At 41.0% G+C, this 12217-nt stretch overlaps 1 protein-coding gene across 1 annotated transcript in view; it reads right to left on the bottom strand.

Annotated features, from left to right (window-relative positions):
• Positions 1-8902: 8902 nt before the first annotated feature.
• The window catches only part of ubald1a (UBA-like domain containing 1a), a 19156-nt gene continuing 15841 nt past the window's right edge, over positions 8903-12217 (bottom strand). Inside the window, exon 3 of the mRNA XM_005939106.2 lies at positions 8903-11280. Within this exon, the coding sequence (XP_005939168.1) occupies positions 10957-11280 (324 nt within the window). The 3' untranslated portion in view covers positions 8903-10956. The remainder of the gene's footprint in view (positions 11281-12217) is intronic.

Here is a 12217-nt window from a genome sequence, read left to right as displayed (position 1 = left end):
TGTGTGTGTGTGTGGCTGCTAATTCTGGTGCTTATGCATCCAGCCAGGCAGCACTGATACAACACTGAGAGCAGGGATAAAGCCGGCTTTGTGTCCAACTCAGGATCTCGGGCACAGAGTGGCTGAAATGGCACAGAGCCATTGTCACAGGTTCACTGCGGTCATATACACAGAGACAGAGAGAGAGCTGGCGACACCAGTGCTGGTTGAAACCATAGATATTAAAGGTGCAATTGCAACACTGTTTGAGACAATTACTATAAAAAAAAATACAACCATCATTTGACTTAATGGCTTTTTAAAAAAACATGTTACTGCAACTGTTTGCAGAGGAAATATGAAAGATTGTGTGATAAAGCACAAAGAGTGCTGTTCTTCAAGTGAGACTGTTGCCTACTGACGCACAACAGACGCACAACAGATCAGATTTTATACTGTACACCAAATATGGAATATGGAGTTGATATTTAATTGTTGCTAAAGTAGCTCCTCAGTGTTCTCCAGCTAGCTGCTAACTTTGCCATTTGGTGATGGGGTGTGTGTTTATTGGAGGTTTTTGGCAGAAAACGGCTGTGTGCTGCATCTGGAAACAGGGCCGATGAGAGATTTTTGGCAGCAGGAAAACGGTAACACTGCAGGCTACATAACCAGAACTATGAGCTGACACAGAGTTACTAAAACTGTTAATGCTTATTGCAGCTTTTTACTTTGGTATCGAGTGCACTTTGGTAGGAGGACCCATGATAGTATATAAAAAAAACCCTCTTTCAATAAGTTTTCCATCTTAAAGAAAGATTTCTACAAACAATTGCAAGCAAGAGTGCACTAAAGTGCAAAAGTGTCCTCAAGGCAGACTTGAAAAGGAGACAGTGAGAACAACAACACATAAGAGACCTTTGAGAAGTCTTTGTGCATGTCTCTGGTAATTAAATGTAGAGGTGGGTAGATAGATCCAAGTATCAACTGTATCGATACCAAGACTGGTATAAAGCATTCAAGAGCTACATTTAAAGAAGTATGGAATACAATTTCAAATTAAATTAATTCATTTTCAAAATATAAGATTACATTTCAATTTAGTGGCAATCATTTTCAAACCAATCCGTTCTTTAAGTCTGACGTCATTAGCCATGTCTGGGCCCAAACTCCGCTGCAGGTCCCAAAGTCAAACAATCACTGCAGCATTACTGAGAGTTGAAAAACTGTCTAAAATTCTTTCATCTGTAATAAAATGATCAGTGTGGCTGCTCTACAAGGTGTAACAATTAAGTAAAACATCCATGCATCCATGAAAACAGAAATTATGGAATTTATGGGGTTAGAAGTTAGCAGGGAGCTAGCTCGCTAGTTTCCATCATAACTTTTTAAAAAGTTAACGTGACGTAACGTTAACGGGTTCCCGATGGTTAAGGGCAAATGCAATCGTATGGCAGGATTCTTTAAACGGACCAAACTTCAGTGAGGAGAACAACTGCAAAATAAGGTTAGTCATTACTATTCTGCTGCACGGGCTGGGCTGTAGTTACATCGTAAGGTTTTAAAAACTGAGCTTTAAGATGAATAGCGGTAATAGAAACCGAGACAAGCCGACAGTGATCACTGACTGTTTTTAGGGGTGTATGGAGATTAAATAGAACAAGATACAAAGCATTAAAACATGTTAAAAACACAACAGCCTTATTAAATGCAGAGTCATTCTTCACGTCATGACTTAAAGACTGGATACATTGGATTTCAAATTACGCTAATTCAAATTCAGTTTTAGAAGCTTTTATTCAAGTTGATATTTATGGATTGTCACTATTGATTTTATAAGCATAAGCAAACTAGTTTAAATATCTAAATTTGTTCATGGAGGAAGGCCTTTGAGGCCACGAGGACAGCCCAGATGAAGCCCATATCTGCAGTTTTCTCCACACCAGTAGCCAGCCACTGACTTTGGCTACTTTAACTCAACCATACAGCCACCTAGATGTTGCCAGATGTCACGTTGTGACATTTGTGCCATTTCTGGCCAGCAGCCCAGTCCTTGGGGTCACTCATGTCCAGCCCAGCCTGTGACTTGTAGACCACATGTGCAGCTTCACAGAACACTGGCCAGAGCCATAACTGCTGAAAGCGGGCCAGACACCGTGTGGGCAGGGTAGCCACAGTTACCATATTTGCTATTGCTGTGTAACTTTGTAGCTGTATCTCAATGTGTTAGTAAGTTTTAGTAGGAGGCTTCAAGGTGACTTCTAAATACTGTAATACCGGAGCGAATGCTATTTTTCTTAGAGAACAAAGACGACAGGCTGAGTGATCGCTGTGGCAACATCAAGACACAGATGCTCATTTTTTCCAAGTCATTTCTATCGGTGCTGAACTGTGACTGCTGCCAACCAGACAGCATGATGCATTGCTCCTGCAGTGGATCTATGAGCCTTCTTGTTTGTTTTTATCTCTCAAGCTATCACCCTATACCCCTTCGATTGACTTATTTCAGTATTCCTTTGTTTTTAGTTCCCTTTTTGGAGAGAACACCACCAGTAAGTATGAAATATTTTTCTCATTCTGAACTTTCTTCACCCAGTTTTTGTTAGACACTGTGTATTTAGTCTGTATGTATCCTGTGTGTGTGTCACCTTTCCCCCACTTCCTGCTGCAGTTTGTCCAGTGTTGAGCTGGAGCCTCCACCTGTAGGGAGAACAGGGGAAGGTGAGGTGCCAGGTTACAAACGCACCCAATGTCACTCTGTTCATTCTTCTCCCCTGCCCTCGTCCACAGACTGCACAGTGTCCTCTGCCTTCCCCATGTCTGCATACCTCACAGGCATCCTGCCCATTTCTATATCTCTAATCTTTTAATAGTATACCTAATACATGATATATGACACAATATGATCTTAAAATACATGATTACTTTGTAAAAATCCTGATTCACCGCTCATATTATGCTTCTAAGGAGCCAGACTTTCTCATCATTTTCTAAAGTGGTCTTAAAGCAATAGCTCTCCGGGCTTTTTACAGAGTGGCTCCTTTTTCAGGTGAGTCCTTGAACATGACCTTTTTAAGCCACCTACTTGCAACACGTCACTAAAACACAACACCAAAGATAACACAGTTTGACGGGCATAAAAGAATAGTTTTGCAACAACAAGGTGACTTTGATTCAGACCATTATGAATGCGTACAGCAGAGGTCAGGATGGAGGTACAACAGTGAGTGTCTCCAGCTATCTCTAAAACAAGGTGGAGGCTCTGTCATGGTGTAGACAGCATTTCAGCCAGTTGTGTTCAGGGTCTTATCAAAACAGATGGAATAATAAATAGAGGAAAGTACCATTAGACTTTGATCCACCACGCAATACCATCTGGAAAACATCTGACTGGCAGCCACTTCGTTTTGTCAGCATGACAATGATCACACATTGCCAAACAGTAAAAGCATATGTGGATAGAAAAACACAATGGAAGTCATGGATTGGCCTCCCCAGAGCCAGTATTTCAACATCATAGAAGCAGTGTGGGATCAGAACCAAAAGTCATCCAAGAAGAGCTTTGAATGTCCTTCAAGAAGTCTGAAGAACTATTTCTGAGGACTACTTAAAAATGGTTAGAAAGTTGCCTAAGAGAGATCAGGCTGTGCTGAAGAATAAAGGGAGTCAGCGTTCAACAATAATCATTATTTAACTTTTACTTTATTATCGATTATCTTAATCAAGCAGCCTTTAACATAACGTTCTAATTAGCTGAATCTGCCATTGGCACCCTTCATATCAATTACAACGTAACTACTTCTGACTCAGCAGTGATAAATGGTATTTGTCCACATGACTCAAATTAGCCGGCGAAGACTTAAACAATTCCAAAAGCCGCTTCTCTGTTCCTTTTCGCAATGGCAAACACAAGGGCGCTGTCAGAGAACGCCGGATCGCTAAACGGTACGAGGTCATCTTCAAAAACCTCGGTATTTGAATTATTAAGAAGTTTGTAACTAACTTGCAACTGCCGAGAACCCCCCCTAGAGACGGAGGAAGAGGAAAATAGAATAGAGAATACTTCAAAGGTTGGTTTGAACAGTGGAAAACCACTACCTAAGACACCCAGGGAGCTGAGGTCTGACCTGGAAGAGTCTGGTGTGCTGATTGCAACACTTACAATATGAAGCACGCTGAACCAAGAAGGGTTTTATAAGAAACAAAAGACACAAAATAAGGAACAATCAATCTTCGATTACTCAGACAAACCACAGTTCTTCTGGGCAAATGTTCCGTGGATGCCACAAACCAAAAGAAAGCTTAAAGCGATTTATCTACTGTGAAATGAAGCTTAGAAGGAGAGGAACACCTTAGACTGTTAACACATTTTAGCATGTCTAAACAAGGCTGATTTGCTGTCTCTTGAGCTCCACCACTGAGGTCTTGAAATTGGAGGATTAGCAGGAGGTTTTAGACCAAGATTTATTACCCAGTGTACACATCTGACAAACAAAAACACCTGTGGAAACAGAAACAAAACCCGTTTCTGTTTAGGCTCACTGCTTCTCACATACAAAATTCCTTATAAAACATTCACAAAGCTGATCTTAAACACCTTGTTGCATTTACTGCAATGACCAGGAGAAGCTACTCAAGTCTAGCCTCAATTAATTTACAGAAAATAGACAAACCAATAAATTTACCAACAGCAAAATCTTAATTTCCTTCCAGCAGCGTGGTAATATGGTGATGTTTGCACATGAGACAAGACAGGTGCTGGTGGTGTGCCATCTGTGTTACTGTGTTTAGTCCACAACATTCAGTGACCCAGAAAACAGCAGCCTGCTGTGTGTATGAAAGACAGATAAAACGAACTGTGCTGTATTACTCTGTTATGCTAACAAGAGGTAATGTGCATATACTCAAGGGCATAGGTTTCCTTTGAGCAAGTTGAGGGGGGATTTGTGGCTCCTCCTTCCAGGCTGGGTCGCCTCCAGAATCTTTTTCATAGGGGTGGCCACATGTGGGCCACTAAACACATTGGGCGGCACACCACAAAAACAGAATGTCCACCTTTATTATGCTGTTGTCAAATATAGGTTACGTGAGAAATATGGCAAAAAAGAGAAATGAAAGAATTTTATGCCTAGTTAATGTCCTACAATTAAAGTTGATATCTCTGAAAACAGATACATATGAAAAAGTTCCAGGAAGTCACAACCACTGCTTAAATGATTCTCAGCAGAGCTGAGCAGACGCAGGATTCATTCTCACAGAATGAAGTTAATTTTAAGAGCAAACTTGTTCAGGAAAGACAAATAAGTATGAGATCATGTAAGAATGGGAACTGTTGCCTGTTTCTATGTCGGCCCTGAGAAGCACCAATAATCTGTTCAGGGATTGGCACTAGCTCTACTGCAACCTTATTACATTATTACCAACAAAGGGCAGTCTTCCCAGAGGGGGCCACTGTGGCGAGTGCCCCCACAGCCCCCCCTTGGAGGCTCCCCTGTTCCCAGGAAATTTATTTATGTATCTGTGTTTAATATTTGCAGACATGATTTACATCTTTTGTGTATGTTTGTGTTTACTGGTGTCCAGGCCTGACTGTCAGACACTGAAGTGTAGGCAATGCTTGCAACTTTTGCTTTTTAAATGTGCAAGTAAGTTATCAACCAATGGATTTAAAGAGCTGTGCACGAAATGTGTAAGTGGGCTTTGCAAAAAGTCAATCAGCATTTCACACTTTTTAAGATACACCTTTACCATTTCCAGCCAGGCGCTGCTAATCAAATACGCTTGATTAACTGACCATCAGTTTGCTGGCCTGGAGCATCCGTGTGTGTTTGTTAACACAGTGTCACAGGGGTGGGTATCCAAGCAAGACCCATTGTGCAATGCTCAGAGCAATTGCACAAAGCCTAAGGGCTATATTTAAGAATCTACAGGCCTCGGTTAGCATGTTAAATGTTAAAGTACAATTAGAAAAAGACTGAACAAGTATGGTTTGTTTAAAAAGGTTGCCAGGAAAAGGTTTTTTCTCTCTGAAAAGGACATGGTTTAGCTTTGCACAGTTGCATCTTACACAACTGTAAGACTTCTGGAACAATGTCCTGTGGACAGAAGCAACCAAAATAGAGATGTTTGGCCATAATACACAGCTCCATATTTGGAGGAAAAAACAAACAAATGCAGGATATCAGCACAAACACTTACTGCCAAGCACAGCGGTGCAGGGGTGATAATTTGGGCTTGTTTTGCAGCCACAGGGACTGGGCACCTCGCAGCCCCGGAGTCAAACGTCAACTCCTCTGTATGCAAGAGTATTGTAGAGGAAGGCACAGACGCTTTACCGGAAAAACAGAAAATATCTACATCAGCGCTTGCTTCGGTTGCTTCCTACATCATAGATAAATCGGTGTGGTTTTGTTTCAGTTTTAAAACCACACCAACCAGACGATATTTTCCATGATACTGATGTTTAAAGTTGGTTATACAAAGAAAACAAACGATTTGTGACACTTGGTGGTTGTGAAATTGATATTGTTTAAGTCATTTTAAAATGTTATGTTTTTTAGGAAGCAAATAAAGAACATAGAATTTCAACCCGCCCTCATTTTATCACGATTATCACGTACAATTGCCACATTTTTGTACAGCTTAATTAAATATACTAAAGATTCTGTACATTAAAAAAAGGAGCTGATTCTAAGGTTGTCAGGTTGGAAATAGAATAAGTAATAATATAAAAAAATAAAAAGATAGAACTCTATTGCTATGACATATCTTTAAAAAGATAAATATAGCTCCTGCTGTGGTGGCAAGAATAAAATGCATTGTATTGTGCAGTTGTTTGGGGGTAAACAGAAGAAGAACTGGGTACTTGGCATGAGCAGCTAAACAGTAACCACAATTGTTTTGTGGAAAAACACTGGCTAAAGATCCCACTGAACTACAAAGGTACATGTAAACCGAGCAAAGCCCCGTCTGAACAGATAGCCGTTCATTTATGACATGATGGTTATAGTGGCCTCACACCCTCATGTTTTGTGTTACACAGGGCGATTCTGTGCTGCTGTTGGACAGAGTGTGTTTATTGCCATGTTTATTACTGTTCCCAGCCCGATACCAAGTTGCTGACACTCATGCAAGCTCATGTGACCCTCTCAGAAAGCCTGGCACAGACAGTCAGCATGGAGGAATCTTTCAAATCCAGCAGAGGAGGCAAATCAGGAGGTGAAGTAAGGACACGGAGGCCTCTCTGACCCCTCGTTTACCACCACCAACACCACTATACCACTGGCATGCGTGGGTGTGTGGTGTTTACGTATGGCCGATTGCGTGTGTGTGGACAGCTGGTATTTGTTTGTGTTTACATCCACAGAGCTGTGGATTGAAGGAGGTGAAGACAGCGAAGGGGCCGCTTTCAAAAGCTTTCCTTTCTCCTTCTCTCCGTTTTAGCTTTCATCTCCTGCCCGTTCATGTTTCGCTGCAGAGTGTCAGGCAGATTGTTTAGCTGTCACATAGAGAGAAAGACAGACAGAGGAGCAGAAAATGAGGTTTGTAGAACATGATTGTGTAGTCTGGCTGTATTAAATCCAGCTGACTGAGAAGTAGCCAAGTGTGAGATTATGATGCATCCATCTTCTTACTGTCATTATTTAACACACAATCACACACACACACAAACAGGGACTGACAAGTTATACAAGAGGCCTGTACTACAAAGATGGATTTCATCTTGTCCAAGTTTTCTGTACTACAACGATGGCTCACTTTTTCCCACTGTATAGATCGCCATAGTAACAAGATTCCAGATTAGAGGTCAACAGATACAAATTAACTGCCTGCTGACCAATCAGTTCTTTAGAAAGTAACGTCAGTATTGCCGAGGGTTCCTCTGACCTATGTTTGAGAATAGCAGGAGGGTCTAAAGCAGGAGTGTCAAACATGAAGCCTTGGGGTCCTGAATCGGCCCAGTGAAGACTGGACAGCTTTGAAAATGTTAAGGAATGCAGTTTGTTAGTGTATTTTCCTAAATCTTTCCTAACCCCCCCCCCCACAGCCATTCATACCATGTCATTACTAATTACTAAGTAATTAACAGATTAACACTTAAATGAAAGAAAGTTTTCTGTTTATATTCTTCCTGGTTTCACTGGTCACTTAAGATATGTGGCCCATGATGTAAAATGACTCCTCTCTGATCTAAAATGTTTAAGTAGCATTTATAACGTCAGCGATGGAGTCTTAGACAACTTGTTTTTCCCATGATGGGCTACAAATGGTCAGTGCTCTATAAACAAGGATAGAAAATCCGGAGTGCTTAAACTGCACACTTATAACACAGAGAGCTTTTCCTCTCTCACACACACTCCTGCTGCTGCTTTGTCTGTTACTACAAGTCTGTATTATGCACGTAACCCTTGTCATATTTTAAATGATTCTCATAGTTTTACCCCTTAATGGAAGACGAGCTGCTCTGCTGACAATTTTATTTGTATAGCACCAAATTACAATATCAGTAGCTTAAAGGCGCTTTGTATTTTAAGGTACAGACCCTACAATAATACAGAGAAAACACAGCAATCAGAGGACCATCCCCCATGAGCAAGCACTAGGCAACAGTGGGAAGGAAAAACTCCCTTTTAACAGGAAAGCACCAGCAGAAACAGGCCTGAGGAGGGGCGGCCATCTTTCATGACAGTAGATTTATCTGTGTTTGTGATTGGTCAAATGCTTCTAGTGCCTTCTAGTGCATAGCAACACACACTGGAAACCCTGGGTTAACTTACTGAGTTGACGTCCAGCTTCCTCCGACCGCTTATCCTGATCACTGATGTTAGGCTAAGTAAATCCAGATATCCTGGTTATGCTGAATATTTAACAGGCCTTAGGTCCATTTCTCTCAGCTTTCATGCACACAAAAGTAAACCATCTCAAATAGGTTGACATACAATATTTATTTAGGTTCACAAAAATGATAAGTTAATTATCAGGTAGTCCACAAATATTGTGGGAATGGTCTCATACAGTCATACAAGGGGCAGGGGGGAACATACATGAGAAACCATTTAGGAACAGGCCCACCCAGAAACGCTCTGATATTACCAAATAAAGTATGAAGCATGGAGAAAGGATGAACTTAAAAATTGGTTTAGTCTACGAAAAAAAAAATCGAAGTTGGTTACTTTTTTTCATTATTATAGCCATTATTTTCCAAATGAGTTTTTTTTTTTAAGCCTTTAAAAACACAAGTCCCTCAGCTATTCAAAATATTTCTTCTTACTTATCTTTAATGAATGTAAAAAATAATCCGAAAAAAAAAGAAAAAAGGGGCAGACCCTGCATTTAAAATATTGCCGTATATCAGGGTCATCCCTGAAGTGTTCCCCTCAGCAGTATCAATGGACCGAAACTGGTCAAAACTAGAAACCTAAATATTGTAAAAACCCCTCCACAGTACAGTATCTGAGGGTATGTATATATATTTATATATACTGTATATCTCAAAGTAGTCTGTAGTGTCCCCATATTGCCCGTGGTGGGCTTCCTGACGCTGTCTCACACCCATTTCGTTTTCCTCCTCGCATCTAAGACCTTTGTCCAATTCTGCCTTTACAGCAAGACATCTATTGCATTTCAGTTACCTTTGGGAATCCCACCGTCACCTTTCCGTCCACCCCTCTCCCCGAAACATGTCTCGACCTCATGTATGTTTGCTACAAAAGATGTTACACATTATGAACACATCATGCAAAGTGGCAATTCGGTTTACAAAGATGGAGTAGTCATGTGTGTGTGTTTGTTTTAAATCTGTAGCCATTTTAGCTGCATTTGATTCAACCACCCTCCCCCAAAAAAGAAAAATCTACCTGAAATCCCACCCATTTCTGAAGCCACCTCTCCCTTTACCCATTAACAAAACATAACAATCAGCATTAGAAACGATATTAAACCATGATTTTTTTTTCCTTTTGTACTAACCAGAATCTCCAGGAAAAAAAGGGAAAAACCCCAAAACAAAACAAATGTATACAGTGGACAGTTGGGCGTCTGAGTCCAGGTCTTAAATCTGTGTCTGGAAAAGCCATTGTAGCGAGGATCAGTGAGCATAAACCAGAGCGGCTGCTGCCTTTAAGAAGAAAACCTTTTAAAAACATGTCCTGCGGCAGCGGTGGCAACAGTTGGTTTAAGAAGAATCCCTGATTGGCTGAAAGAAGTCAGGTGACCACCAGGTGAGGTAAGAGAAGTCCCACCTTCACGATGGGGATGATAGTATGGAGGTGTTTCCTCTAAAAGCCTAAAGTGTGTGTGTGTGTACATTTCTGATTACAAACTGAACATCTGCTCACATGCGTCCACGCTCACACTCAAGTGCGTGATGGTTTCTGAGTCAATCTAAAAAAAAAACAAAAAACAAAAAACAACTGCATCGCACGTTCCCGTCTCCTCATGCAGCAAAGACTGTTGCGGAAACACAAACACCAGTGGCTGAAAAACACCGGCAGAAAAGATTAAAAAAAAGAAGAAGAAGAAACTAAATGAAAAACTGATGTTTGCTGCCTCGAATGTCCTTGAACTGCACATAGATTCCTTGGGCGTGACGATTTTTTTTTTTTTCCATTTCTCGTTTTTTAGTTCAATAATATTTCTTTTATCTATGCATTTACTTAGGAAAAACTAACAAAGATCTCAGTTGCTCTCTTATTACTATGTGTGCGTATCTTTTTTTATTCTTTTTTTCTGTATTGACTTTTGCATTGGTTTTCTCCTCTTCAAATTGTCCACGTTGAGTTTTTCTTGGTTTGCGTAGAATCTGTCTCTTTCAATATCATCAGTTTTTTTTTGTTTTGTTTTGTTTTTTGGGAGGTGGGGGGAAATCCCAAACCCACTTCTAGCCATTTACCTCCCTCCCCCCCTTCCCACATTCATTTCCCGTTTCCCTCCCCAACATGGGAGTGTGGGGGGGGCGGGCTCTTCAGTCCCATGCGGCCTTCATCTCTCTGCCTCCATTGCTACACTAGCCTTCTGCTCTGCGCCCGTATGCGGGTTCACTCCCGTCGGCCAGGCTGGGCAGGGCTGTGTGGGGGGCTGCCCCTGAGTCCAGAGTCCCTGTGGAGGCTGCGGCACATTAGGTACATTTGATGAGACCCCCCAGCCGCCAACCTGGTGGGGTGGAGGTGAGGTGGCCATAGCGGCGGCCATGGGGCTTCCGCCACTGCCGCTGTTGAAGCTCTCGGAGGCCTTCAGCCGGGAGAACATAGTCAACGCGTCAGGGAAGTTCGGGGGCGTCGCTGGTGTGTTGGCTGGGGTGCACATCTGAGGATGAAGAGGGAAAAAACACAACAACAATCAATGCAGGAGTCCAAAACAGGAGTACACACATCCTCACAGAGCTGTTGTGGTTTATTAATAAAGGACATTTCAGGCAGAAACCAACTGGATGGGGGGTGGGGCAGCAAACGAAATAAAATAACAATCACACTGCACTGCAGTACAATAACCTGTGAGACATCATGTTATTTGTGGAACTGACATTATCACTAAAAGGCTAAAGCAGGAATGATATATGCACTGCACTGTGGTGTCAGTTTATATGTGAATTTTCACTGTTACTGAACTTTAATATCTCCATTTATTTCTTGTGCAGTCACTTATTTCCCAGCTCTCAGTTCCTCTGTATTTACTGCAAATCAGTAAACGTGGCATTCATTTGATAGGTGTCACACACAAAAAAAAACCCCCAGAAGTCATCAGTAAAGTCACATTGTGCCTTCAGGTTTTATGATTTTTCAAATTGGGTTCCAGTGCATCAGTAACTGAATTGCAGGAGAATTTCAACATTGCTTTATCACCCTGTCATACTGCAAAACTGTATAAAGTATAACCAACTGCAAGCAAGGACAAACTGTCCTGGCATTAGTAGCAGACCTCAAAAGTTAATAAATCATTCAGTTAAACAGCAGATAATATATTATTGTAATACTGTTAGTTAACAGTTTTGATTATTTCAAGGCAACAGCCAGAGAAAGCACCACTCCAACCTCTCACGTGTAAATCTGTGCTTCTCTTCTTTGAAACACAACATCACTACTTTCTAATGTTCTACACTTAATGACTGAATATAGTAAAGAACAAAAACAACAAACAAACTGCAGTTTAGTCTGCTGAGAGAGTGACACAATTTGAGTTTTTTTATATATTTTATTTATTATTATTATTATTTTTTTTTTTTACTATTTAATTTGTAAAATGT

Source organism: Haplochromis burtoni, unplaced genomic scaffold (assembly GCF_018398535.1).
Source record: "Haplochromis burtoni strain Fernald_Lab_line unplaced genomic scaffold, NCSU_Asbu1 Contig_257, whole genome shotgun sequence".
In the NCBI taxonomy this organism is placed as follows: Eukaryota; Metazoa; Chordata; class Actinopteri; order Cichliformes; family Cichlidae; genus Haplochromis; species Haplochromis burtoni.
The sequence above is the reverse complement of the archived record's forward strand: the minus strand, read 5'-3'. Positions and strand labels throughout refer to the sequence as shown.